Source organism: Epithele typhae, assembly GCF_022376455.1.
Source record: "Epithele typhae strain CBS 203.58 chromosome Unknown BXZ73scaffold_1, whole genome shotgun sequence".
Taxonomy (NCBI): Eukaryota; Fungi; Basidiomycota; class Agaricomycetes; order Polyporales; family Epitheliaceae; genus Epithele; species Epithele typhae.
The window spans coordinates 1426017-1453552 of NW_025954192.1; the positions used below are offsets into that span (position 1 = coordinate 1426017).

The 27536-nt window shown below is 60.3% G+C and overlaps 7 protein-coding genes across 7 annotated transcripts; 5 read left to right on the top strand and 2 right to left on the bottom strand.

Annotated features, from left to right (window-relative positions):
- Positions 1-579: 579 nt before the first annotated feature.
- Positions 580-2269, bottom strand: BXZ73DRAFT_95778 (SHQ1-domain-containing protein; the record flags this gene model as incomplete). Its single annotated transcript, XM_048026887.1, has 6 exons — positions 580-757; positions 815-1259; positions 1314-1444; positions 1497-1734; positions 1784-2141; positions 2195-2269. The coding sequence occupies 6 exons, from the start codon at positions 2267-2269 to the stop codon at positions 580-582; spliced, it is 1425 nt and encodes a 474-aa protein (XP_047883998.1).
- Positions 2270-2638: 369 nt separating this feature from the next.
- BXZ73DRAFT_86436 (anthranilate synthase component) lies at positions 2639-4445 on the top strand (the record flags this gene model as incomplete). Its single annotated transcript, XM_048024202.1, has 6 exons — positions 2639-2656; positions 2716-2929; positions 2989-3723; positions 3780-3987; positions 4037-4344; positions 4402-4445. The coding sequence occupies 6 exons, from the start codon at positions 2639-2641 to the stop codon at positions 4443-4445; spliced, it is 1527 nt and encodes a 508-aa protein (XP_047883999.1).
- Positions 4446-4480: 35 nt separating this feature from the next.
- BXZ73DRAFT_95780 (ribosomal protein S2, flavodoxin-like domain-containing protein) lies at positions 4481-5449 on the bottom strand (the record flags this gene model as incomplete). Its single annotated transcript, XM_048026888.1, has 2 exons — positions 4481-5151; positions 5263-5449. The coding sequence occupies 2 exons, from the start codon at positions 5447-5449 to the stop codon at positions 4481-4483; spliced, it is 858 nt and encodes a 285-aa protein (XP_047884000.1).
- A 278-nt stretch (positions 5450-5727) lies between these two features.
- On the top strand, positions 5728-7891 carry BXZ73DRAFT_86438 (heat shock protein; the record flags this gene model as incomplete). Its single annotated transcript, XM_048024203.1, has 7 exons — positions 5728-5780; positions 5836-5863; positions 5937-6073; positions 6131-6328; positions 6381-6813; positions 6869-7505; positions 7563-7891. The coding sequence occupies 7 exons, from the start codon at positions 5728-5730 to the stop codon at positions 7889-7891; spliced, it is 1815 nt and encodes a 604-aa protein (XP_047884001.1).
- Positions 7892-9518: 1627 nt separating this feature from the next.
- On the top strand, positions 9519-12689 carry BXZ73DRAFT_86440 (uncharacterized protein; the record flags this gene model as incomplete). The annotated part of the gene is made up of 11 exons (XM_048024204.1): positions 9519-9786; positions 9921-10019; positions 10073-10184; positions 10239-10533; positions 10588-10689; positions 10722-10778; positions 10853-10933; positions 10985-11384; positions 11438-12160; positions 12209-12240; positions 12288-12689. 11 exons carry the CDS (start codon positions 9519-9521, stop codon positions 12687-12689), a joined length of 2571 nt encoding a protein of 856 aa, XP_047884002.1.
- A 1718-nt stretch (positions 12690-14407) lies between these two features.
- On the top strand, positions 14408-18436 carry BXZ73DRAFT_86441 (CRM1 C terminal-domain-containing protein; the record flags this gene model as incomplete). Its single annotated transcript, XM_048024205.1, has 16 exons — positions 14408-14413; positions 14465-14548; positions 14608-14709; positions 14764-14836; positions 14895-15001; positions 15063-15413; positions 15465-16016; positions 16072-16309; positions 16360-16569; positions 16625-16776; positions 16827-17145; positions 17201-17430; positions 17482-17629; positions 17680-17781; positions 17835-18138; positions 18193-18436. The coding sequence occupies 16 exons, from the start codon at positions 14408-14410 to the stop codon at positions 18434-18436; spliced, it is 3222 nt and encodes a 1073-aa protein (XP_047884003.1).
- Positions 18437-21098: 2662 nt separating this feature from the next.
- BXZ73DRAFT_86442 (uncharacterized protein) lies at positions 21099-21929 on the top strand (the record flags this gene model as incomplete). Its single annotated transcript, XM_048024206.1, has 4 exons — positions 21099-21109; positions 21168-21320; positions 21369-21466; positions 21637-21929. 4 exons carry the CDS (start codon positions 21099-21101, stop codon positions 21927-21929), a joined length of 555 nt encoding a protein of 184 aa, XP_047884004.1.
- Between the last annotated feature and the right edge of the window lie 5607 nt (positions 21930-27536).

Below are 27536 nucleotides of genomic sequence, written 5' to 3' on the forward strand. Positions count from 1 at the left end.
GGAGTTTCGTCTGGCGGACGGGGGGGATGCTCAAGGGGGTTCGCGGGGTGAGACGGGTGCCCGCGGCGCACGTTCTGTGAGGAGCGTAGATCGAGCTCTGCCTGTGCCAACGGCGCGGGACGGGAAGACACGGAGGCCGCTCGCGACGCCCTCGCCAGCGCGGGAAAATGAGCGGAGGCTGCAGAAGGCCGAGTGTGGCGGAGGTCGTATGTAAGCCACCGACAGTGAATTAACCGCTGCCCTTCGCCGCCAGCGCCCGTGCGACCGGCTCTTGGATCCCCGAGGGGCATAAGCTCGAACCCGGGGAGCGGGCGATGTGCCGCTTATGGCGGGCGTATCTCGGCCCAGCCAATCGAGACCGGCACGGCGCGTCGTTCGGTAGGTTGTCGCAAGGAAGGAGCGGCCTACATGAGACGTCCGTTGCCTGAAATGGCGGACGTGGTCGTCGTGCGAGGGGCCTCGGCCCTCCGTCACCGTGATCGCGACGGTGTGGGTGCGCAGGAGTGGCATCTTGTCGGCGGATAGGTTATCCGGGCGCGGTAACAAGAAACGGACCCGCTAAGCGATTTTAACCCCATCTCACAGAGGCGCAGGAAGCATCCGCTCGATCTCGTCTTCTGACTCGTCGTCACTGTCCGGTCCATGGTCCGCGTCTTCTCGCGTCAGTCCTTCGAGCTCTTCGAGGTCCCACCCCACCATGGCCTTCTTCATCGCCATCGCCTCGATGCTCTTGCCCAGGCCCTCGAGAACGGCGTCGCTGGAGGCAGTCGACGATTAGGTCGAACCGCGTTCAAGGCAAGAACCATGCACGTACTCGGAGTAGGCCACCGTCCAGACGCACAAGTCCTCCACCCATACCTTGCTGTAGACGTAGTACACGTCGTGGTGCTCCAGGATCTCCTTCAGCTCGAGTAAACACCGAGTTACCATCCGCTTTCCACCCGCCAAGAGCCTCGCGACGTCGATGCGACAGGCTTCCGCCAGTGCCCACGAGCGGTAGAGTGGAAAGGACAGGGAACGTCGATAGGACGCTGCGAACGTGACTTCCAGCTCGTCGACAGAGAGGCTCAGTGGTCCGCGGGAAGATGGCGCGTATGGCGGAGGGTCGAGCGCGGAGAACGCGGGTGTGAGAGACGCGATCGTCCAAGCGCTCTCCGGGGTCGGCTCATGCTGCGTCGTCCGGACGTCATAGGCGTACGAAAAGAGAATGGTGAGCAGAGTCAGGTAGAGTTCATGCGTCTGCTCGACGGTGGGCAGGTCTATATTTGAGGCGCTTAGTAGGCTGGAGAGCAGAGAGAGCGGAAAGCGCGTACACTCCTTCCGGGGCAGGCGCAGCATGGCCATATTTTCCTTCTCAGTGTACTGAAACTGCTCGGCGGAAGTAGTGAGGGGGTTCGGCCATGCGATCAGTTCGCGAATGTATTCATCGTCCGCGAAGTCGGCCCTGCGGTGGATGCAATCAGCGGAGGAAGTAGGAGCACCGATGACGGTCGCACATGTAGTGTTCCTCGTCCCACTTTTCGTCCTCGTGCTTCAGACGTCTGCGACGACGCTCCGACGGGGCGCATGTCTCGGCGTCAGCGCCAAGCTCGTTCACCTCGTTCTCGACGTGCTCGATGTGAACGAAGTACCCGGAGTGCATGTCCAAAAATCCGTATCGGCATCTTGCGCTCGTCTGAAGCGGCGGCAACGACTCGGGCAGTGTCTGTGGCAACTGCCAGTCGTTTTCAGCGGCTAGATGAAGCGTGAGTCGGTGTGCATCAGTGGATAACGTGGCGCGGACCGTGCAAGATTTCTTCTTGTTCTTGCGACAGAGACAGCTCCTGCGTTCGCGCCGCAAGTTCCTCATCTTCGTCTAGAAGCGAGTTATCGCTCGAGCGGAGCACTTCGATGAGTGGCTGTGTGACGGCTTCCCGTGGTGGCCGAGGGGCGAGGAGTTTGGCGAGAAGATCGAGGTCCTTGAACTCCAGCCCTGACGTCTGCTTGGTGAGCGTGACGGTCAGATATCCGGAGCTCGGGTCATAGGCCGCAGCAGATGCGTCATCTTCGATAAGCGGGTGCGGGAAGTTGAGGCGCAGAAAGTACGGGTTGATGTGAACGCTGAAGAGCGTCTCGTCGACGTTGATCTCGACGTCAGATGCCTACTTCCTGGACGTTCAAGAGGTGACGACATCGGGACGGATGGGGCACTTACTCGCACTGATGGACAGTATATCTTCACGAGGACAGAGGCCTCCGTCTGCGAGCACGAAAAGCGAGGAGTGATCATGGTGGTGGCGGAACAAACCTCCGCTCGGATGCTGCGCTTAGCACAAATTCCGCGGGCGCTCCGTCCCGGAGTGGATTTTGTTAGGCTTCCACTCATGATCCAGCGTGTGTAGAGCGCGACGCTGAGCCCACCACCCCGCACTCGCTGCCAGGAGTGCCCAAGTGAATCAGCAGGCGGGTCGGACGCGAGCCGAGAGCACAGACGACTCGAGCCCGATAGCGTGCCACGCTTCGCAGCAGCCTCAGCAGGTGTCGCGCGGTCGCGTTATTTCCGAGCTGAGCCCCTCCATCCCCGGGCTTAGCCCTCCCCTCTACCTCATAAGCCCCGTCCTCTCCGCCGTCTCGCTACGCGTCGCCGCTCCCCCGAGAAATGTCGGTCGATACCCAGGTCATTCCGTGCTGTGCCGCATCTGTCGTGTGATCCTGACCACGCCGTCATCTCTGTAGAGCCTACCGGCGTTCCCGCCACTCTCCACCATCGAGAACATCATCCTCAAGGAGAAGAAGGGAAACTGCGTTCCCGTTTACGTCGAGCTCCCCGGAGACCTCTTGACACCATGCGTCGCGTACCTGCGTATAGCCAAGGACTCGAAGTACAGCTTCCTGCTCGAGTCAGTTGTCGCAGGAGAAAACCTGGCGCGCTACAGCTTCATCGGCGCAGGTGCGTCGTGCATGTCCTCGCTCGCCGCCGCGTGCACTCACGCGCGTGCACGCGCACAGACCCGTTCAAGATCATCCGCGTCGGCCCCAATGAGGAGAACACGGGCGACCCGATGACGGTCCTCGAGAAGGAGCTGGGGATGTACCGATACGTGAAGCTCCCCGAGGTCCCCACCTTCACCGGCGGCGCGATTGGGTACGTCGGCTACGACTCCATCCAGCATTTCGAGCCCAAGACCGTGCGCCCCCTCGAAGACCCGCTTCGCATCCCCGAGGCGATCTTCATGCTCGTCGACACCCTCCTCGTCTACGACCACCTGTACCAGAGCGTCAAGGTCGTCTCGCACGTCCACTGCCCGGACGACACGAACCAGGGCAACCTTTCGTTCATCTACCAGACCGCGGTTTCGAAGGCGCGTCGGCTCGCGAAGATCGTCATGTCCGCCGTCACCCCCGAGGTCTACCAGCAGCCGATCGTGCAGGGCAACGAGGCCGTCTCGAACGTCGGCCAAGAAGGGTACGAAAGCTTCGTCACGAAGCTGAAGGAGCGCATCGTCGCGGGCGACATCATCCAGGCCGTGCCTTCCCAGAGGCTGGCGCGTCCGACGGCGCTGCACCCGTTCAACGCGTACCGGCATCTGCGCAGGATCAACCCCAGCCCGTACATGTTCTTCCTCGATTGCGGGCACCTCCAGATCGTCGGCGCAAGTCCTGAGACGCTCTGCAAGGTAGAGAAGGACAAGGTGTACAACCACGCGATCGCCGGGACCATCAAGAGGGGGAAGACGATCGAGGGTGAGCTGCACTTCGCTACCGTGGTGGCTGTAGGAAACTGATCGCGGCTCACGTAGAGGATGAAAAGCTCGGAGCGGAGCTTCTCTCGTCGGAGAAGGATCGCGCAGAGCACATAATGCTTGTCGACCTCGCCCGCAACGATGTCAACCGGGTGTGCCAGCCGACGACGGTGCACGTCGACCACCTGCTCAGATTAGAAAAGTTCAGCCACGTCATCCACCTGACTTCGCAGGTGTCGGGCCAGCTGCGAGAAGGGAAGACGAGGTGTGTTGAGCCAGATTGTCACGTTTCATCCTCTGATATAATCGAACAGATTCGACGCGTTCCGGTCTATCTTCCCGGCGGGCACTGTCTCAGGTGCCCCCAAGATCAAGGCCATCGAGCTCATCTACGAGCTCGAGAAGCAGCGTCGTGGCGTGTACGCTGGAGCCGTGGGGCGCTTTGACTTCGCGGAAGATGAAATGGACACCTGCATCGCTATTCGCACTATGGTTTTTAAGGACGGGATCGCCTACCTGCAAGCAGGAGGAGGGATCGTATTCGACAGCGTCGAAAACGACGAGTTCGTAGAGACGCTGAACAAGCTGAAGGGAAATGTTAGGGCGTTGGAGGCAGCTGAAGGTCAGTTCTTACCGGTTGTCTCCCATGTGACGCTACTGATTCAGACAATGCCTCCAGCATATTGGTACGATATCCAGAACGTGAAGAGTGCATCGGCATGATTAGGAACTAGCTAGATGTCATAATGTATAATAGTCTACGTCCTCCGACCTCGTGGACCCTTGAACGAATTTTGTTTCGCCTCTCTTGTTCGCTGCTCCTCGTACAGCGCAACTCCTTCTCGACCCGCCACGCTGAGGAGCCCCGAGATAAGCTCTGCCGTTCTTGTACTCTCATCGTTGGCAGGGATGGGGTACATGACGATCCGGGGGTCGGCGTCCGAGTCGACAATGCCGATCGTGGGCACCTGCTCCATGGCGCATTCTCGAATGGCGTGAAGGTTCTGGAGAGGGTTGAGGAAGACGACGAGGTCGGGCTTAGCCTTCGTGGTCTCGAGCACCTCCTCGCCGAAGATCTGCTTCGGGTTCGTCAGAGTGCCAGGGACCCACCGCTCGCCGTTGCTGTAGCCCAGCGAGCCCATGCGCTCGGCGGCGAGACGGACGCACGGGCCAAGGTCCGGCCGGGTTCCCACGAAGAGGATGGCGCCACCGTTCGCGGCGACCGCCCGGACGACCTGCGCCGCGCGGCGGAGGAGGGGGAGGGTGTGGTCGAGGTCGATGATGGTGATGCCGGCGCGGGTGCCGTAGGCGTACGGGACGAAGTTCGGGTTCATGTTCGGCGGCGCGTGCCGAGGTGGGCCCCGGCCGCGATGAGCGCGGACAGGGTGACGTCGCGGGGCGCGACGGGGCGGTGGAGGGTGTGGTGCGGCTGGAAGGTGTTGTCGCGTGTCTGCGTCGAGCCGTACTCGGACATCATGCTCGCTGCACGGGCACGGACGCGTCAGCGGCACGCGCGGATGGGCAGAGGCGGGCTACGCACTGAGCACCTTGAACTCGGCCCGCTTGAGCTGGAGCTCCGTCCAGTCCGCCTCGGTCTCCAGAGGCTTCTCCTCGACCCGGGCGAAGGAGTGGTGGCGGACCTGGGCGGTGACTGGCGCAGGAACGCGGCGCGGGCGGGCACAGCGGGCGGCGGCGGAGGCCCAGGAGCGGGAGATAGAGGAGACCATGGCTGCAGCGTGCACCTGGCCGCAGAGCTGGGACAGTGGATGTGGAGGAGCAAGCTGAGGCTGCAAGTCTGCCCAGGCCGTAGGACGCGGTTCGCAGTAGTGGCAAAAGGCGCCCAGGGGAAAGGGCGAGGCGGGTTTCCGGCGCGCGTGGCCGTCGCTTACCTCAGCCGCCTTCGGGTCGATTTTTTTCTTCTTCGACGCCTGCGCCTTCTGCAGCTTGGTCTCTCATCCCATCTCCACTCTCCTTCTCTGCCTCGCCCCCCTCTCTTCTACCAAAAATGGATGACCTGTTTGACGGTGCCGTCGGTATTGATCTCGGTACCACCTACTCGTGAGTGCGATCTTGCTTTTTCAACGAGAGCGCTCGAAGCTGATCAGCCTTGCAGCTGCGTCGGTGTTTGGCAAAACGACCGCGTGAGATAATCGCCAACGACCGTGCGTACATTCCGAGCGTTTTGCGATGCTACATCCTGATCTCCGCGCAGAGGGCAACCGGACAACTCCCTCCTACGTCTCCTTCTCCTCTGAGGAGCGCCTGATCGGCGATGCCGCCAAGAACCAGGCTGCGATGAACCCCAAGAACACCGTGTTCGACGCGAAGCGTCTCATCGGTCGGAGATACGAGTGAGCAGTGCACCCCGTTCGTGCGATGCGTCTGTACCCATTTTTTGCCAAATCTAGCGACCCCGACGTTAAGAAGGATATGACCCACTGGCCCTTCGAGGTCATCGAGAAGAACGGCTCTCCTCTGATCAAGATCAACTATCTCGGCGAGGAAAAGACGTTCAGCCCTCAGGAGATCTCCTCGATGGTCCTCATCAAGATGAAGGAGATTTCAGAGGCCAAGCTTGGCAAGACTGTCAAGAAGGCTGTTGTAACGTGAGTTGGCTGTATGCGTTTCTACCGAGTTTCAGTCCTCATGGTTTCCCAGTGTACCCGCCTACTTCAACGACTCTCAACGTCTTGCGACCAAGGATGCGGGTGCGATCGCTGGTCTCGAGGTGCTCCGTATCATCAACGAGCCCACCGCCGCTGCCATTGCCTACGGCCTCGACCGCCAGTCGTCTATTGAAAAGAACGTCCTCATCTTCGATCTCGGTGGAGGAACTTTCGATGTCTCCCTCCTCAACATCACTGGTGGTGTCTTTGCCGTCAAGGCCACCGCTGGTGACACTCACCTTGGCGGTGAGGACTTCGACAACAACCTTCTCGAGTTCTTCAAGAAGGAGTTCCAGAAGAAGACCAGTCTCGACATCTCGGACGACGCCCGTGCTCTGCGTCGTCTGCGCAGTGCCTGCGAGCGTGCCAAGCGCACTCTTTCCAGCGTTGCCCAGACCACTGTCGAGGTCGACTCTCTCTTCCAGGTGTGTGATGCACCCTCGTGGAATATATCACCTATATGCTCACATTTTGTCGTAGGGCGAGGACTTCTCGGCCAACATCACTCGTGCCCGTTTTGAGGAGATCAACGCTTCGCTCTTCAAGTCGACTCTGGACCCTGTTGAGCGTGTCCTCAAGGATGCGAAGATGCCCCGCGAGAAGGTTGACGACATCGTCCTTGTCGGTGGCTCCACCCGTATCCCCAAGGTTCAGTCGCTGGTCTCGGAGTACTTCGGTGGCCGCCAGCTCAACAAGTCGATCAACCCCGACGAGGCCGTCGCGTATGGTGCTGCTGTCCAGGCCGCCGTCCTCACTGGCCAGACCTCTGAGAAGACCCAGGACCTCCTCCTCCTCGATGTCGCTCCCCTCTCCCTCGGTGTCGCCATGCAGGGTGACATCTTCGGTGTTGTCGTCCCCCGCAATACCCCCATCCCCACCAACAAGTCTCGTGTCTTCACCACCGTTGAGGACAACCAGACGACCGTCACCTTCCCTGTGTACGAGGGCGAGCGTACGCAGTGCCGCGACAACCGTTTGCTCGGCGAATTCGAGCTCAACGGCATTCCCCCCATGCCCCGTGGCCAGGCCGAGCTCCTCACGACCTTCGAGCTCGACGCGAACGGTCTCCTTAAGGTGACCGCGCAGGACCGCGCTTCTGGCCGCAAGGCACAGATCAGTGAGTAGACATCTGGATATAAACATCTTACCATTCCTGATATGAACACCCCTTCAGGCATCCAGAACTCTGTCGGCCGTCTCTCGTCCGTTGAGATCGACCAGATGATCAAGGACGCTGAGCACTACAAGCAGGCGGACAAGGACTTCAGCGCACGACACGAGGCCAAGGCCGACCTCGAGAGCTACATCCACCAGGTCGAGAACACCATCACCAGCCCTGAGATTGGCATGAAGATCAAGCGTCATGCTAAGGCGCAGGTCGAGGCTGAACTCGCGCGCGCGCTCGAGAAGCTCGAGATCGAGGACTCGACGTCAGACGAGCTCCGCAAGGCGCAGCTTGGCATCAAGCGCGCGCTCCAAAAGGCGACCGCTGGCATGCGGTAGAAGCCAGACATGTTTATGACCCCACGACGATGCGATGTGTATATTTGACGTCCCTGTAGGATGCGAAGGTGGTGCGCATGCATGCTTTGGTCTGGCGTCACGCTGTCTGTCTGTCTCTTGCATTCCTGTTGTAGTCTCCATAGCACGTATTTGTACAAATCCAATCTCGTTTTTTCTCTGCTGTCACTTGGCGTGTTCGACGCAGCACAAGCACGCTATATAGCAGGGTGAATCATGTCGAGTATGATGGGATAGTAGGATAGTATGAAAACTACAAATGGTACAAAGCGTGGAGGATTCATGAACCGGCTGTAACGGACTTGTGCACTCGCAACCCCACCTCAGCACCCACAACTCCTCGTCGGCACCGTCGCACAGTGCCTTGTCAGCCTCTGCAAAGACAATGGCGCACTGCGCTTTCTGACGTGCGCTTAGTGTCGGGTGAGCGACGACGTAGTCATGCAGCTGTACGCGTGTGATTAACTACAAAAATGTCGAGGAGCTCCAAGAAAACTAACCTGAGAGATGATCTGAGAGGCCGAGTATCCTTCTCGTACAATCTCTTTGACATTTTTCCTGACGTCGTCGAATCCTTTGGCTTTGGTCTTGCCCGAGCTGTCGACGTCAATATCCATGCTGCCCGCACCCCGCCTCTCGATCCCTAATGAAGTCGCAAAGTCTTCTACAACGGCGTCCGGCACGACCCCTGCAATCTCCTGCACGTCACGAGGTGTTATCTCGCTTGGGGGCGTGGTGGACATGGCTAATCGTGAGGCGGACTGGAGGTAGGTGATGGCGCGTCGGAGGTCTCCCTGGGACGTCGAGATGAGGGCATCGATGGTTTCCGGGGAAACGGCAATGTTTTCGGCGGAGGCAATTTGTGCGAGGCGGGTAGAGGTGGAGGATGAGTCCAAGGGTTTGAAGCGGAATTTGGAGCACCGAGAGGCGAGGGGTCGATGATACTAGCGACGTCACGGGCTGCGTTCAGGAAGAGGACGAACGCGAATAGTGGCGGAAGGTGCTCACCGGGTCACGTAGTTGCAGACGAGGCAGAACCGTGTAATGCGCGCGTGAAGCTCCATGATTCGACGCAGCGCCGCTTGAGCATCTTGAGTCATGGAGTCCGCTTCGTCTAGGATGATGATCTTGTAGGGCGGGCATGGGTATGTTTTGCCGTCCGACGACTTCGCCTGTGCCGAGGTGTCTGACGAGCGAAGTTCTTGATCTTCTCGCGGACGATGCTGATACCGCGCTCATCTGAGGCGTTGAGTTCTAGCACCCGGTCGCGAAAATTGTCGGGTCTGACATGACATATTCGTATGCGCGAATTAGAAGGGGAATATGAGACGCACCCGAACAGTTGTCGCGCGAGCGCAAGAATTGTGGACGTCTTCCCGGTTCCTGGTGGTCCATAAAAGAGCATGTGAGGAAGCTAGTCCAAAGTAAGCAAGTGACACTAGTACAGCAGCGATATACTCACATTTGGAAGATGTCAGAGTCTTCCTGAGGACCGCGACAGTATGCTCCTGAGCCGAGACATCGTCGATGGTTTTCGGTCGGCTGAGAACAGTCCGGTTATGAGCCTCTAGTCTCCGCCGAGCAGTGCCAACTCACTATTTCTCTACCCATGGTTGTGTTTGAGGGTCGATTGCCTTCTGCTGCGCTGCTTTTGACGCATGTGGCTGAAAGAACGACATGGCGGAGGAGGGAGGAGAGTGGACGCGTTCGACGCGGTGTGACGAGTACACGAGCGCGAGCGGTCACGCATACGTCACTAAATGGCTGTCTCGTGACGGAACGCGTCTTGACCACTCCCTCCGCGTTCCGCCTAGATCCCTCCTCGACGCGTGCATCCGTTCCTATGAGCGTGATGACCGAGACTGACATGAACAATGGTGCGGCTGTATGTATATGCCACTTTGCGCTCGGCTGATTCCTGTTTTTCCAGCACCCGTTATCCCCACCGTCGCGTCAAGTGGTGAGCTGCAGGTCACTCGACGACATTGGTTGGATAGCTGATATGTTGCAGAAAAACTCAACAAGCCCCTACTTGTTGAACTTAAGAATGGGAAGCTAGTTTTCAAGCAGAAATCACTGTCGTTTGAGAAGATGTCGGAGACCATGCAAGGTACGCGTTTTCCTCGACCCTGTGCGTAATGCTCTTCAAGAGGCTCCCTCTAGAAATTGTGAAGTTTCGCGAAATGCTAGAGCAAATGCTGGAAGCGAAGGAGCCCCCACTCTCCGCGATTCCCGAGGAGCATAAACCTGTCGTGGCGAAGCTAGTACAAGAGAGGTACGTGAGATCTTCATCTTACTCCCTGCCACGTTGGCGAACTGTGGCCTTCAGCGACAAGACGTTGCAAGCGCTGTCGAAACACGTTCAGCAGGAGCTGCTACCTGTTGTAGACGAAGACGATGAGGACGCGACAGCGGTGCCTGCCATACTCCCCACGGATGTGCTCGAAGCGGCTGTGAGGACGATAGCAAAGCGCGTAAATTATGGCCTGGACCCTCCGGTCGAAGGTAGCAAGGTCCCCGCCGCTTGGCATATTTGGCGCTGGGAAGTGCAAGAGACTTACAGAGGATGGCTTCCGAAGGCCGTGCGGGAGAAAGCGGAGAATCGCACCAGGGAGCGTCAGCAGGTACGTATGTTGTACGGGAATTTCACTGAGGTCTGAAAACTCCCTTGGTCATAGCTCAAGCATGATGTGCAAACCCTGTTTGACTCACTGTCCGATGAAGAGAGGATCTCCATCTTGGGAGTTCGAGTGGGAAGACCGCGAAGGGCACCGCTCGGGGTATCCCAGCGACCGGAGTCGTGACTTTGGAGCTCAAGCCACAAGTTGCGCTGCCATCAGCTCCAACACCTTCTGAGAATGACGCCCCGGTCGTTTCTGCTTCAGAGGTATGGACGCCTTCTCCGCTGAAAGCTGCGTTGTATAGTGACGCGATTGCATCCAGGACCACGGACCTGAGAAGAAATCTATGGGGAGACCCAAGAAACCGGTGGATCTGGCTAGAGAGGCCGATAAAACTGCCAAGGTAGCACTCAACCTACATCATTCTGCGTCGTTGCTTACAGGAATCTTCTAGGAGAAAGAGAAACAAGACAAGAAGACTGCTAAAGCGGAGCGTGAAAAGAAGGAGAAGGATGCGCAGGCGAAGTCTCGCTCGCTTATGGCGAACTTCTTTGGAAAGGCGAAGTCTGCATCTATAGCATCTCCGTCCAAACTGAAGGCTGCAGACGGAGAGTCAGGTTCGCCTGCTCCCTCCCAGTCTGACTTCGAAAGGACATTCCGCGCATTCTCGGTGAAGAAAGATGCAGAATTGGCCCCTCATAACTGGTTCCGTGAACGAAGATGGCTGGAGAAACGACGTCAGAAGCGTCAACCTCAGGGCGATGTCATCATCATTGACGACGACGACGACCATATGGAGGACACGGAGGATGTGCTCATGGCTGACGCGACCGACGGCATATCGGACGCAGATAGTCAGTCATTCTGATGCAGAGCTCGCGCAGTGTACTGAATCTCTCTGTTGCAGTCCAGTTGGATACTATTATGACACGTCTCGGGGCTGGACTGAATCCTCCGCGACGTCCTCGACAACCTACAGGCTTCAAGACATATCATCCTCTTTCCGTGCGAGGCCTCATGGCTCAGCTTACCGAAGCAGAAGTTGCAGGCGACGACACTGAAGTCCGACGTTTGCTTTCTCTCATCCGGGATCGAAGCGTCATTCCTGCGAAGGTTCTTGTCTTCAAAGAGGATGCGCGACCCGGATACTTTGGCACTCACACCCGCAACTCTCGCGAAATCGGACCTCGTACACCCTTCGCTCGAGATCCCGTACAGATCGACTACTCCTACGACTCAGGCGAGGAGTGGGCCGAGGAAGAGGGAGAAGCTGACGATGTTATGGAGGACGTTGACGAAGATGGTGACGATGGTGACGAGCCGGACTCTGATATGGATAGTTGGCTGGTCGACGACGACGACATCGAAGACCCGGGCACACCTATTGAAGACCGACCCAGCTCTCCTGGCTTCCCTGACTTTGACTCCTTGCCCAGCGGGAGCGGGAGCGGTAACAAGAAGCGAAAGGAGAAAGAGAGGGAAAGGCCTAAAGAGGAGAAGGTCGGCAGTAACAAAAAACGACGAGTTGTTGTCCCTCTGGTCGCCTTCACTAAGGGGCCCGAATGGGAAACAACAGTCGGACGATGCTCCTACGGGCCGTTCAACGCGTATCGCATACAGCTGTTTAACGGTATGTCCCACGTCCTGCCGAGGTTACCCGCTCATCATTTCTGCGCAGACACGCCATCCTCAATCGATCCATTCACCTTCGTCCCTCAGCTGCTCGAGCAACCAACGCTGGAAATGTCCCAGGACAGACCGCCGACGGTTTTGTTATCCCCGCGTTACCCGCACACCTCGCGAAGCCCACGACGTCGTCCTCAGTGCCCATAACAGATCCCACGAGTGCGCCTGCAAAGCGAGCAGTACCGACACCGAAGACCGCCTTCCCGGACGCTCACTTGCCTGTACTACTTTCGCGGATCGAAGAGCTCGCAACTCCCAGCTTCCAGGGTATCGTCGAAGCCGTCCACCGAGAACTACAGGCACACAAGGTCAAGAAGAACGCTATCGCAATGAAGGTTCGAGAGGTGGGCGAGAAGTGCAAGGAGAGAAAGATCTGGGTCGTCCGACCAGAGATTCGGGTACGTTTTGGTCTTTCAATGTGCAGTCCTGGTGGCCTGACCGTTTGTGAGCAGGCACAACAAGGCCCATCATAAACGTCTGGTTGGTGTACATTTATCTGATTCTGTTCACTTATATCTTCTATCATACCGTATGTGATATACTTCCTTGAGTCGTACGTGTTGTATAAAACGGAAAGGATAAGTTATGAGGAAGGCGAATTTGACGAAACGAGGCGTGATATGTCAAGAAGACGCAAGTGTCCAAAGTAGATTGGCGTATTCAAACTCAGATTTTTTCTGGTTGAAGTTCACGCAATGAAGATCTCCAGACTCGGATTCTGCGAAGGCTCAGACGATGCAATCTGACGACACTGGCGGGGTACTCACTAACTAGATGTTTGACCAACCTTCCATCTTTATCGACGATCGACGTGAATCCCAAATCGTGATACATTGTCAATCGCAATCTTGGGAGTGGCTCGATTAATTATGTGTGAAGAACCGGAAGCATGGATCACTTACGCAGTCGCATCGAGAGATGCTCCGCCGCAGGATCAGACGTCTCCAAAGTTAGTGTCTCTTGCTTCAGCCGGGCAAGCTCAGCTTCTTTGCCGGCGAGTGCACCCTCCGCATCGTTGATGGCTTTAGCAAGAGACAGTCGAGTGTTGTCGAGGTTATTCATTTGGGCTACGTCTCTTCAGCCGAAGGTATGGTTGATGGGCGGGTGGAAGATACACGAGCAGCCTCCAGTGCCTTTGCGAGTTCTAGCAACGACGTCTCGACCCTGAACAGCATGCAACAAGAGGAGGAAAGCACACACGTCGTAACTTTGCTTGGGCTTCACCAAGCTCCTTCTGACGCGACTCAAATGTCAATGCCATTTGCTCCTCTGCGGCCGCAATAGTAAGGTAGTCGTCTTCAGGATCAATAATTGGGACCATCTCTCGGATAGCTTTGCTGCAAATACGTGAGCAGTGCTCTTAATTTCAGAAGAAGCATTCTCACACAGTATCCTTGATATTTATTGACATTGCGGACGTTTGTTTTCGAAACCAAGCAGAGGAGGCAGAGGGGAGGAATAGATCAGACGCCGGCGGCGCGACTCGAACCCCGGTGTGACCCCACCTTGACGCGATCACATGATGATCGGTCACGCACTTTGGGCCGTCTCAGACTGCTCCAGACAGAAACGACTTGAGAACATAAACACCAAGTTACAGTAGCACTGGTATGAAATGGATAAGTGGCTGGCCCTTGGGGGTGTATGGTCAAGCCAAGGGCGGTCCAGATTCATTGCCGAGCTCATGTCCGAGAGCCGTCAGACAAACCCCTCCACATGCGTGCCGCATGTCCAGGCCGTCGGCAACAAGGATGCAGCGGAGTATTGAATATTGAGCTTGGCTTGAGTCGTTCACATGCGTCAAACGGGTGCGGCCCACATGCGCCCGCTGCTCCGGATGGCCTTGCAAGGAGACCGCCACAGGTCTTAAACAGCCTCAGACAGATGACGGAGTAAAATCAAAGGCAATCGAGGGCAGCTCGCCAGACTCGCTAAGATCGCCGGAGACCCATGTCCGTTCCCCCCGGCATGTCCGATGACTAAGGAGGTCTCCATTCCGTGTCCGCCTTTCGGAGTTCCAATGTCTACTTACTCCACTTTGCATGCCGGAAAGCCAGATAAGACAAGATCTAACGGATCTCGCCCTCTGCCCACTTGACTGCCACCGCCCTCTAGCTTCCTTCTGTCAGCAGTCCCACATCTACCACGACGACGACTCCTGCCTCACGCGTCGATTGATAGTATTGCCGCCATGGAGGTACGTGTCTCCCTTCTGCCCGTGTGTGTAGCCTTATTCACCTCAATCTAGGGCATACTCGACTTCTCCCGAGAGTTCGATGTTACGCTCATGGACAGGGTGGTGATGAGCTTCTACTCCGGCGCAGGGGCAGAGGTACGTCCAATGTTCTTTCAAGAGAGCCCTTCCTCACACTATTCTCAACGTGTTACCAGCAACAACTCGCGCAGCAAGTTTTGACTCAATTTCAAGAGAGTCCGGAGGCATGGACACGGGTTCCTGATATACTTGAACGTTCGTCTTTCCCCCAGGCGAAGGTATGTGCAGCGCGTTCGTACTTTCCCTGCAACCGCCCACACAATTATCTCCAGTACATCGGGCTACAAATCCTGGAGAAGCTGATCACAACACGATGGAAGTCTCTCCCTGAGGGTCAACGACAAGGTTCGTATTCCCGCCAGTGGCTCATAACCCCTCTATACCGATGTTTCTGGCGTTCAAGGGATCCGAAATTTCATCGTCGGCATCACCGTCAAAATCGCGTCGGATGAGGCTACAATGCGGAGAGACAAAACGTACCTCAACAAGTTGAACCTTGCACTCGTCCAGGTGAGTTCGACTCCATTTCTGGTCCTGTTTCTCCCTAAGTCCACTGCCGCCGTTCGTCCAGATCTTGAAGCAGGAGTGGCCCCACAACTGGCCAACATTCATCCCCGAGTTGGTCGAGTCCTCCAAAACCAACTTGTCGCTGTGCGAGAACAACATGATCATCCTCAAGCTTCTCTCTGAGGAGATCTTTGACTACTCGGCGGAGCAAATGACGCAGGCGAAAGTCAAGAACCTGAAGAACCAGATGTGTGGCGAGTTCTCAGAGATCTTCAAGCTTTGTTCGGAGATTCTTGAGGAGGCGCAGAAAGCTTCGCTCATCAAGGCGACTTTGGAAACGATGCTCAGATTCCTGAACTGGATCCCTCTTGGCTACATCTTTGAGACCACAATCATCGACGTACTGCTGAACCGGGTAAGTAACATGCCTGTTAATATTTGCTTGTGCGCTCAACCCGGGACACAGTTCCTAGAAGCACCGGAGTTCCGCAATGTCACCCTGAAGTGCTTGGCAGAAATCGCCTCACTCAACGTTGGGCCTGAGTACGACCCCAAGTTTGTCATCCTGTTCGCCATGGTCATGACTTCCGTCAACCGCATGATTCCCCCGAGTACCAACATTGCCCAGGCATACGCGAACGCCGCCGACGCTGGACAAGAGCTGGTCCTGAACCTCGCGCTTTTCCTGTCGAACTTCTTGTCAAATCACCTCCGTGCAGTTGAGACAGAACAGAACCGCGATGTTCTCCTCAATGCTCACCTCTACATGGTCAAAATCTCCCAAGTAGACGAGCGTGAAATCTTCAAGATTTGTTTGGAGTACTGGTTGAAGCTTGTCGCGGAGCTTTACGAGGAGATCCAGAGTCTACCGATGGGCGACAGCGGTCTCTTGATGAACCTCAGTCTAGGTGGCGGCAATGCTGTTCTCAACGGCATCTCATTGCGCAAGAACATCTACAGCGACGTTCTCTCAAATCTTCGCCTCGTAGTCATCGAGAAGATGGTGAAGCCCGAAGAGGTATGAATTCGTCTTAGGCCTTCCGTGGTTTCCATCGTTGAATATGTCCCCGTAGGTTCTGATTGTCGAAAACGAAGAGGGTGAAATCGTTCGAGAATTCATGAAGGAAATCGACACCATCGTTCTCTACAAGTCTATGCGCGAGTTGCTCGTGTACTTGACTCATCTAGACGTCGCGGATACCGAGAACCTCCTCACCGAGAAGCTCCAGAAGCAAGTCGATGGATCGGAATGGTCATGGCAAAATCTTAACACGCTCTGCTGGGCCATTGGCTCCATTTCCGGAGCTATGAGTGAGTCCTTGATCTCGCGCGTTCTAAACATTGACGCCAACTGCTTTCAGACGAGGAGACCGAGAAACGTTTCCTGGTCACGGTCATCAAGGACTTGCTCGGGCTTTGCGAGATCAAGCGCGGAAAGGACAACAAGGCTGTCGTTGCCTCGGACATCATGTACATCGTCGGTCAATATCCTCGGTTCTTGAAGGCGCATTGGAAATTCCTCAAGACGGTCGTCAACAAGCTCTTTGAGTTTATGCACGAAACTCACGAGGGTAAGAACTTCTGACAGTTTTGTGAAACAGAACTACTCACGCTTTTCTGTTGTAGGTGTTCAGGATATGGCATGCGACACGTTCATCAAGATTGCGCAGAAATGCCGACGCCATTTCGTCATGCAGCAGTCGGGAGAGTCGGAACCCTTCGTAGACGAAATCCTCAGGTTGTTGCACCGAATCACGGTGGACCTCTCTCCCCTGCAGGTATGGTAAACGCGCCGGGAGGTTGCGGGTACTAAGTTCCCGCTCTCCAGGTTCACACTTTTTACGAAGCAGTAGGCTACATGATCTCAGCACAGCCTAACAAGCCCCAGCAAGAGAAGCTCATCGCGAAGTTGATGGAGCTCCCCAATAATGCGTGGGACTCGCTCATGACCCAGGCGGCGCAGAACATGGACGTCCTCAGCGGCCCGGAGAACATCAAGATTCTCTCCAATGTCTTAAAGACGAACGTGTCTGCCTGCACGTCCATCGGTACTTTCTATCTGCCACAGATTGGGAGGATCTTCTTGGATATGCTCGGCCTATACAAAGCAGTCAGCGGCATCATCAGCGAGACTGTTGCTCGGGAGGGTGCGTAACTTATAACATCCATATCAGAATGCCCTAAAAGCAACGTCGGCTGTAGGTGTCATTGCAACGAAGACGCCGAAGGTCCGGCAGCTCCGTACCATTAAAAAGGAAATCCTCAAGTTGATGGAGACCTTCGTCAAGAAGTCGGAAGACCTCGAGACGGTGAACTCCAACTTCATGCCGCCATTATTGGATGCCATACTTGGGGATTACAGTCGCAATGTTCCCGCAGCTCGCGATGCAGAAGTACTCAACGTCATGGCCACCATCATCGGCCGCTTGGGGGTAAGTGGTGGACAGACTGCAACTTCGACCGCGCACTCAAAGCCATTCCAGCCCCTGCTAACGCCCCAAATTCCCGCCATCTTGGAAGCGGTCTTTGAGCCAACATTGAACATGATCAACCAAGACTTCTCTGAATTCCCTGAGCACCGCGTCGGATTCTTCAAGCTCCTCCGCGCCATCAACCTGAACAACTTCCCTGGTAGACGTCTGTCACTTTTGCATCACGTGCCTTACTAACAACACGTGTAGCTTTGTTGAACATCCCTCCACCCCAGTTCAAGCTGTTCACGGATAGTATCATCTGGGCAATCAAGCACACGATGCGCGACATCGCTGAAACTGGTCTGAACCGTACGTCTGTCCTCGTAGCGCCGCCAGGGTATCCACTGACGTCGTGGTTTCAGTGTGTTTGGAAGTCGTGAACAACTTCGCGGGCGCCGACCCAGCGGTTGCCAACTCGTTCTTCCAGCAGTACTTCCTCAGCATCCTGCAGGACATCTTCTACGTCCTCACAGATACCGACCACAAGAGCGGCTTCAAGCTGCAGTCCATGCTTCTGGCGCGGATGTTCCAGCTTGTGGAGACCAACCAGACCACAGCCCCTCTGTACGACCCTGCAGCGGTCACAGAGCAGCCGATGAACAACTCGATCTTCTTGCGCCAGTACACAGCGAACCTCCTCAAGGGTGCTTTCCCCCACATTCAGAAGTGGGTGCTCACGATGACATCCTTTGGAGGCAGTCTGACTGAAATGGTCTACAGCGCCCAGGTCCAGACGTTTGTCGTATCACTCGGCGAGTACCACAGCGACATCAACCGCTTCAAGCTCGCTCTCCGCGACTTCCTCGTGCAGCTCAAGGAGTTTTCTGGGGACAATGCGGAGTTGTACCTCGAGGAGAAGGAAGCCGAGGCCCAGCGCAAGGCTGACGAGGAGCGCGAGACGGCGATGCGCATTCCCGGTATGCTCAAACCATCACAGCTCGACGACCGGGACGAGGACATCTGAGCGGAGACGGACCGCCCGTGACTTATGTGTATGATAGACGTTCCCCACCATCCCCATTCACTCCCTTCAGTCCCCCTGCCCCATGTCCCCCCTTTTTCTCCCCACCCCATTCCCCCGTTCCCCGTTGCCCTCGCCAATGTTCCCGCCGCTCTCTCTGACACATTCACGTCTTCGTCTCGGTCCTGCCCTGCACCCCCCTTTTCGCAGCCGCGCCGCCGTGGGCTTGGACCGCTTTACCTGCCTCGCTCCCGTCCCCGTTCCCACCCCCGCTCCGCTCCGCCCGCCGTCGCCATCGCCGTCGTCGCCGCCGCTGCCGCTGCCCGTTGCTCGTCTTGCCCGGCCGCCGTGTACACTTGCTATCGCGCCATCTCGCTGTTCACCGCATCTACAATCACAATGTAACAGTAGCTTACGACAGAGGAATACGAGAAGAAGATCCGTAATGCAACTTCCTCAACCTTCGCCTTCTGCTCGCTCTGATGCCCTGCCCGACCGTCTACTCGATCCGCTTCAACGTCCGCCCGCTTCCTGGGCCTACAGGCCGGATGGCCTGCTTCGTGAAGATGCGCTGAGACCGTGGCTCCCGACCGGCCGACCGCGCTTTCTCCGTGGCCGGCATCCGGACTAGAGCGCGCCGCTCGAGGGAGGACGCGGATACTGTAGGTGCTTCCGCCGCTAACCGAACCAGCTTTCGGTGCCACACGGCGAGCTGCCGGCGCTGGCCCGGGTCCGCCCTGTCCCGCGGGCGAGCGGGAGCTGAACGGCGAGGCGGCCTGTCCGCTTGAGGCTTGGTGCCCGCGGACGGTGGGAGAAGGACTGTCAGGGAGGGGGTGCGGAGAGAATGGAAGCGGGCGCGGGGGGCGGTTCGCGCGCTGGACGAGGTGGCCGCGGTCCTGTGGGTGCGTCACGGGGGTGTCGCTGTTTCAAATGGTCCTGGGATGCGTCGAATGGAGGGAGGGGGGGAGGGGGGGGGGCTGCGATCGGGGCCGCGGGGGGACGATAGGGGCGTCCGCGGACTGCTGGCGCGGGACCTGGGTGGGGGGTGCTCTTGGGGACGCTGCAAACCCCAAGAGACCTATTCGTGGGTGTTGGACGTTGGGAAATTTCCCGCAAACCACTGTGTGGGTGGCGACGCCTCCTGAAGTCAAGGTTTGGGTGCAGATACAGCGCTGGCCGGCGGATATAGTCGCTGGCCGGCACGACGTTGAGAGCGCGGTCGGTGGGGCCTGCGCATGTCCTGGGCACTAGACTGGCGTCCGGAGGATCGGAGAGCGTTCAGCGGCCCCGCGACGCTCAAGGTTCCTGCCTCGAGCGGAAATCGCGGTTCCAGCGGCGGCGGAGAGCCGTGCGTGGGCGGTGGGTGGCAGATCATCGGACCACGTACGGCGGTCGAGCCCGGCTGCGCCGCGTACTGAGCCGCGTCCGCGGCCCCCTAACTGCAAGGTTCTGCGCGCCGAGGAGTCCGACCTCTTCTGGCCAGTGACGGAGACGTTGAGGCTGCAGCGAGCGGCGAGCGCTCGCGCTGTCATAAGTGACCCTGGGCCTGATCCACCGTAAGCAGACGTGGGCGTCCGAACCCACGCCAGGTTCGCGACGGCCGCGGCGGACAGGGTCTGCCGACCCTGGCCCATGCTGGGTTCGTGGTAGCCGAGCCGGAGTGAACGCGGCGGAGGAAGCCTGGCGGTGGCAGGCGCGGATGCGGGGTCCGTCAGAACCAGAGCAATGGCCGCCCAGGAGACCGTGATGGAGGGAGAAGGGTCCGTGCGCAACTTCAGCCGGCGGGCAGTCCTCCGTGGACTTGCGCGGGTCCCAGGGGGCGAACGTACTTGGTGGTTGGGGCCTCCGGGCGCGGCATAACCAGTTCCAGAGCCGATCGGGGCTAATCAAGTCATGTGGGCCGCACATGGCGCGGGGTTCATCGAGGACGCCGGACTGGGACTCCACCGGAAGCAGTAAACGGCGTCGCTCAGCGCGGACGGGGTGATGGAGGACGGATTCGTATGTGCTGTGTGGGTGCTCGCCCGAGATGCACGGCCGTCTGTACCGGCGGGAGTAGAAGAAGGCGCCGGGTGGCTGGAAGTCAGGATCAGAAGACGGTGGGCTGTGAGGATAGAAGATTGAAGAGAGCCAGCAGCGTCGCAAGGGCGCATCTGTTGTGGACATGTCACGGATGCGGTTTCTTCAGGTCCCGAAGGCATTTATGCCGGCACGGATCGATGAATTGTGTGCGAGTGCTGACCGGAACAGAAGGCGAGGAACTGTGTCGGCGTGCAGGAATGTGTCATATCTCCGAAAGCCTGGTGTGAGAGGACTGCGGCGGTGGTGCCTTGTACTGCGAATCTGCGGATGATTCGGCTATGTGGTTGCCGGTGCAGGGCGATTGGAAGGCGGAGTGGGCGTTGCTTGTGGGATCGCGATTGAGGTTAGCGGGCAGGAGGACGAGGGGATCAGAATCAGACCGGGATGGCTAACTGTCGAGGACGAGGACAAGGGCTGGCCTCGATAAGGGACGCCAGCAGCGCTCGCGCACGTGGTCCGGGCGAGCGAGGGGCAGGCGCTGGCAGGATCGCGGGCCGGGGGATGCCGAGATAGCATCTCACCCGTTGCGCCGACCCGGCGCACGCTCCACTCTCTTCCTCCTCCGCCATCCCCGCCCATCGGGATGTTCAAAAAGTTGGCCCCGTACCGCCCGCTCTGCCATGCCACTGTGCAACTGATGCGCCGGCCGTAGGTTCTCTCCCGCGGCCGACATCTCGGGTCAAGTCTCGGTCAAGTCCTCCGTCCAGCGCAACATCCGCTCCACCATTCTCGCCCAATGGCTCGTCTCCCCGGAGACGTTTGAGCAGATCTGGCCAAAGAAGGAGTCTCTTACCCTCGTCAAGTGGTCGGTCCTCCCCCTCTGTCACCGAGCGGCCACTCACTCCGCGCGTAGCAGAGAGCACATCTCGATCTATACGCTGCACGGCGAGCCGCTCTTCTTCCAACACTTCGATGGCCCCTTCTTCCCCACCCTCCGCCTCCTCCACAAGTGTGAGTTTCGCTCGTTCTCCCGCGGTCCTTTCTCTGCGCCTCTCTACGCGCTCCAGACTCCGCCCTTCCACCCGGTCCACTGGCGCCTGGACTCTATCCGCACGCCCAAACCCCGCCTGCTCCCTTCCTGATCGTCGCCGATGTCATATTCATTCCATCTTTTGCTTCAGATCCCACCGTGCTCCCCATGGTGCGCGTCGACCGTGGCGCAATCCGCTTCCTGCTCGCTGGCGCCCACATGATGTGCCCCGGCCTCACTTCCGCAGGCGGATACCTTCCTCCACCCGACGCGGCCCTGTCCGCAAACGCTCCGGTGGCTATTCACGCCGAGGGCAAGGAGCATGCGGCCGCGATTGGGATCACGAAGCTCGGCTCGGAGGAGATGCGCAAGGTGAACAAGGACGTCGGGGTCGAGACAGTGACGTACCTGGGCGACGACCTCTGGAAGCTCGAGACGCTCTAGGCGATGAACGCAGCTTGCTCGGGCGATGGCCCCGCGCAGGGTGGGTCGATATCGGAAGACGATGGGGCTGATGAGTCGGTTCTGTTCTGTCTTATCGTCTGCTTCTCCCGGTCTGATGTAGGAATAATCAATCGAGGCCTCTGTACCAGCTTGTACGACCAACGGATCGACCGAACGCCTGGAGCCCGCGGCCGAGGTCTATTGCCAGGAGATGAAATGCAACCGCGACAGGACCAAGGCTGGGTCCGCGCTGTGGACGGTGGGCGCGTTCGCGGGCGCGTGTGCCACATCCGGGGCCGGTGCGGACTCGCGGACGGAGAGGGCTGGGTGGGGGGTCGACACAGCAGGCAGCACAGCCGTGTCCATCCTGGCCGCTTCGGTCGCGGGAGGGCCGCGCTGTGTCCGCCGATGACGTGACAGTTGCCCGCTCGGGGAGAATTTTTGAGCGCCTGTGGCCGTCGCGAGGGCGAGGGCGCGGGTGCGGAGCCCGCCTCGCTCGCCTCGCTGTCACCCCCGCGCCCGCACCAAGCGAGGCGAAGACGGGACGAAGGACGGGACGGATCCAGGGAATGCCGCGCGCGGCGATGACGACCGCGTCGAGCACGACGGCCCATTCAAACTCGAGATCTCTCTCGCCCACCGGTCGGGGCGGACGTCAGGCATTGTCCATCCACCGTCCGTGCTCGAACGCGCCTCGTCTCGCGTTTCGTTGTGCCGTGCCACGCGCGCGCTCTCCCATGCCCGTCGCGCATCTCCCTTCCCGTCTCCTTCTACGCCCCCCGCGCGCGGCTTGTACGGGATTATGCTCCGCGCAGCCCTACGCATGGCTCGCGCTGCGTGCACTCACACGCTGGGCCCCGCCCCGGCGTTCGAGAACGGCGGGCGCCACGCCACGCACGCCCTGAATCGCACGACGGCGCGCCCGAAGCACCCTCCTCTCCAGCGGTCCACCCCCTCCATCTCCTCGCGCGGACCGCCCGGAGCCATTTCGAGTGAGGGCCGGCCGCGTCTCGCTCGCTCGGCCGCCTCGCCCTCCGGCCCCGGTGCACACAGATCAGGTCCGCGTGCCCGATGCACGGTGCGGCGGGCGTGCTCGACGGAGGACGCGGAGCAGAGGGGAGACCTCGCGAACGTGACGCGGACGAGCGAGCAGTGCGGCGCGCACCGCCGGGCGCGGGAGGAGGTGGAAAGGCCACGGGCGCCCGCCCGTTCGTCCACACACCGCAGTGAAGATCGTATCAGAGAAGGCGCGCGCGGCCTCGAGCGTCCCTTCGCCCCGCTCTCTTCCAGCTCGCATTCCCGCTCCGTGGGGCGGTACTCTCCCGCGTTCCGAGGCGCATTGCGCGACGGCGCGAGCTCTATATTACCCGCCGCACCCCGCCCGACTTCTCCCCGGACCCCTCACCTCCACCCCTCCCCCGCCCGCCGAGCGTTCGAGCTTCCTACTACGCGCTGTGCTTGGCGTCTTCGTTAACCTCCTCCTCGCTTCGCAGCCCCCCTCGCACACCACCCCCACCACCCCGCGCGTCGATCCACCAGACCGGAAAATGTCGTCGAGCAACAAGCAGCGAGCGTGTCTCGAGTGCTCTTGGCGAAAAGGTACGCCCGCTTGCTCGTGACGTCGATTTGCCCACACCGCGCGCGTCCCGTCCTCGCCTAGTTCATGCGCGACGGCGGCGCACGTCCCAACGGCGGCCGCGACGGGCCAGGGCGCATAAAGTTCGCCCGCTTCCCCGCATACAGCCCGCCTTCGCCTTCTTCTCCTGCCGTGCGTGCGCGTGCTGACCGTCGCTGCTTCCCACCCCCCGGCGTCGACAGTGAAGTGCGTGACCGCGGAGGGCGCGGCGGCGTGCAGCGAGTGCGCGCGACGGGCACGTCGTGCGACCGCCGGGGGAGAAGAAGGCGGCCGGCGGGAGGTCGTCCACGGCGATGCCCCGCCCGAGCCCCTGCGAGAGCTGGTGAGCTTCGTTCGTACCGCGCTGTGCCCGACGCTGATCCCCCCCGTCTTCTCCCGCCCGGTGTTCTCTTGCGCTCCGCGCACAGCAAACGACAACACCTGGGGTGCGAGCGCGCCACGCCAAACGGACCCTGCGTGCACTGTACCCGGGCGGGCACGCCCTGCACGCTCGCGACGTTCTCCTGTGAGTACCTACCGACCGTCGCGCACGGCGCGCCGCCGCCCGCCGCGCGGGGCTTGCATCACGTACAGGACGGCGCGCCGCCGTCGGTCGAGGCTCGAGGCCTTGGGCTGTCGACGGGGACACGCGCGTTCTGATCCCAGTCCTGCTGCGCGGCCGTCGCCGCGCGCTGCACGTCCGGCGGCAGCGCGCGCCGGCCCGGCCCGCTTCTCTTCTTTCTTTCCCGATTTTTCCTGCTCGGGTGCGCGCGCTCTCCCCTCCGCGTACGCGTGCGTGCTGTCGAGCTCCTGGCCGTGCCCGCCCGCCCGCCCGCCTTTCTTCTGCGCCGTTTTCCGCGGCATGCCTGCGCGCGAATGCTCACCTACGTTCTTGGACAGCGCCGCCGCCGCCCGCGGAGCCCGTGAGCCCCACGAGCCGGTTTTTCGACACCGTGCTGAACAAGTAGCGGCGCGCACGCGGCCGCGGCCGCCCACGACGGACGCCCTGCGTCGAGCGAGGATCCCTGGCACGGTCTCTCTGGACGTTTGGACACGCACGCGCGAGGGGTGATGGAGGTGAGACGGTTCTTGGACGCAGCCAACGCAAAAAAAGCTCGCGACGAGAGGAGGGGGGGCCACGAGGGTCCGCGCAGCCCGCACACGGAGGCGGGAGCGGATGGGGCGCGACGAGGGGGACCTCAGTCCGGTGAGATCCAGTGGTGGTTGGACGGGATCGCGCGTGGCCGCACCTCCCTCCCCTTCGCGCCCCTGCGCCGCGCTGGGGCGCGTGCTCTTGGCCCGGGGCTCTCTGCGCGCCGGTGTACGGATGATGGCGTTGTGCTCTCGAGTGTGTAGCGTTCTTCGACGCCGATAGGATAGTAATCTTGAATAATGACGGTCGCCCCTCCGCTGCGCTCGAGGACCCTTTCCGCCCCTCCACAGCCCTCCACGCGTTCCCACAGCGCGCGGTGCGGCAACCCTTTACGCGGACAGCACCGACGCTGGGTTAATTGACTCGCTGACGTCGGGGTGCGTGCGGCGCCGTGCGTAGCAACGCGCGCCCTCGACACGTCCGCCCGGGCCCACGGTAGCGGTCCCCCCTCCTCGCTGCAGCCCGCTCCGCCGCCGCCGCCCCGCACCCGACGCGCGGCGCGAAGCACACGACGTGCGGCGGGCGCGAGCGAGCGAGAAGCACCGTCGTTGGGGCCCCCCGCGCCGCGCCGCACCGCACCGCGCCGTCCTTCTCGCGGCGCTCGGCGACCCTGGCCCGAACGCGTCGGGTGGCTGAGAGGCGGCGGGGCACGCGGGGCAGCCCCGATCGTCGAACAGCCACCGCGCGGGGTGCGACCAACCACCGTGCGCCTAGGCGAGCAAGTCCCGAGGCGGGGAGCCCAGGTACCGTGTGTGCGTGCGCGGGGAGGGCGCTTGGGGCGAGGCCACCCGCGCGCCCTCGGGCCCCCGCGAGAGCCGCTGCCGGCGGCGCGCAGGGGGGCGCGCGGATGACATGAGCACGGAGCCAACCGAGGGGGCGGGCGGGGTGGGTTTGCTCGCGTCGAGAAGGGAAGGTGGGGGCGCGACGCGCCCGTCCGGGGTGCGCTCTGGCACCGCTCGCGGCGAGGCGTGCGCGCGTGAGGACTAGCGAGGGATCTCCCCGGCCGGCTGGTTTGCGTCCTCGTCGTCCTCGTATCTGCGGGACCCTGCCCGGAGAACCCGCGGAGGAGAGCGTTCGCTGTCGGGCGCGTGATGCGTTGGCGGAGGCCATCAATTGACAATGGAGTCCGTCGACGCGCGAGGACGGCCGTGGCAGAGCGTGCTGCGCGCCCAGGGCCCGCGGGGCTCAAAGTCAGGGCTTGCGTCTGCGAATTCGAAGCCCGCGAGCTGGCGCGGTCGACCTTCGACGCGCATCGCGGCTTCGATGCGCAGACCGAACAGCGTCTGGCTCTCCATCGCGCGCCGCCTTCATTTCCGCCCGTCTGACACGGGCGACCCACTGTAGCTACCCGCTCCGCCTTCCTGGCCGGACGTTAGAATATTGGATCTCGCGGCTCCACGCGCCCTCTTGGCGAGAGAGCGACACAGAGCTTCCACCTCCCGCCTTCGGATCCGGCCCGGGCGCCTCGCTCGTCCTCCGCGGAGCACGTGCCCTGGGCGTCGCTTTTCTTTCTCCTCTCACGCCCGCCTGGTCGCCCAAGACGAAGATCGCATCCGCCTGGCGCAGACCTCAGAGGCCCAGAGGCCCCTCGCGGCGGGCCCCTATCACAGCCCAATATCGACCTGTCGTCCGGAATGGCCACTCGTTGCCGTGGCTGCAACACCGACATCACCCATCTCCGCCTCGAGGCTGCCCACGCAGCCCTCACCCTCGTATTTTCGCTCGCTCCCCCAGCACCCTGACTGACGGACGTACTCGTGCACGGACGCGGGCCCACTTACGTCCTCCTCGGTTTCCATCTTCCCTCGCCTCGGACTTTAGCCCCGTCTCCGTCCTCGTCCACCATGCCGTACTGGTCCTGGCCAAACTTGCCGCGCCCCATCGCACCGCCGCGAAGGACGACGTGGGTCTCCATCAAGCTTCAAGCCCAGGCCTATCGTGCCCAGGGTCGTGGGCCCGAGTTCCGCGTTCTGGCTGGGTCCTGCGAGCGACTCGCCGCCGGCCGCGGGGGTGGCACCATTGCCTTCCTGGCTTGTGCCAGGTCTGGAGCACCAGGGTGACGCCCATTATCCACGGCGCATCGCACGGCTTGGTGTTCGGGCCTTCGCAGACGCAGACGCGGACAGCCGTCGCAGCCAGGGCCCGGACCACACAAGTCCGTGTGCGTGCAGGATGACACCAAGCCCGACCGAGCGTTGCCCCAAGGATGGAACCGCGGACTGGCCGTTGGCGTCCAACTCAAACCGATCTCAAATTCGTCTACCGTGCACATGGCGTACGGTGGCGCAGGATCGTCGGGCGTCGGGCCCTTGGAACGGTTGGCTGCTGCTCGGCCACCTGGCGATGGCCACCCTGGCTCGTTTCAACCTGGAATGCGGACCAGCACCGAGGTATGTCCGCCGCGCTGCCACTTGGGAGCCGCCGTCAGGGCGCAGACCGACTCCGTTGCTCGCGGAGATCTAGTCTGTCCTAGGCAGCCCATATTCCATGTGGAGACCCGTTCGCAGGTGCTGCGGTGCTAACGCGTTCGATCTGTCAGGCTCCCGTGCTGCCCTGCAAGTTCGCGGCGAGCGACCCGCCCTCGTCCGACACGGCCCTGCCGTCGGCCATTGTTCTCTTTGTCCTCAGGCGGGCTGCCGCGCGCGATGGGCTCGCGCAAGACGTAACGAAGATGGGAACGCCGTGCCGGCCGCGGCACGGGCCCGCCCACAGAGCCACACCGCCAGGGTGGACGACGAGAGAACAATATTCCGCGTCGGGCTTCCGCGGCTATGCGCGCGCCCGTCGCGGACGTTCGATCGAACGCCGAGAAGCACCTCCGTGGAGAGATTCCGTCGGG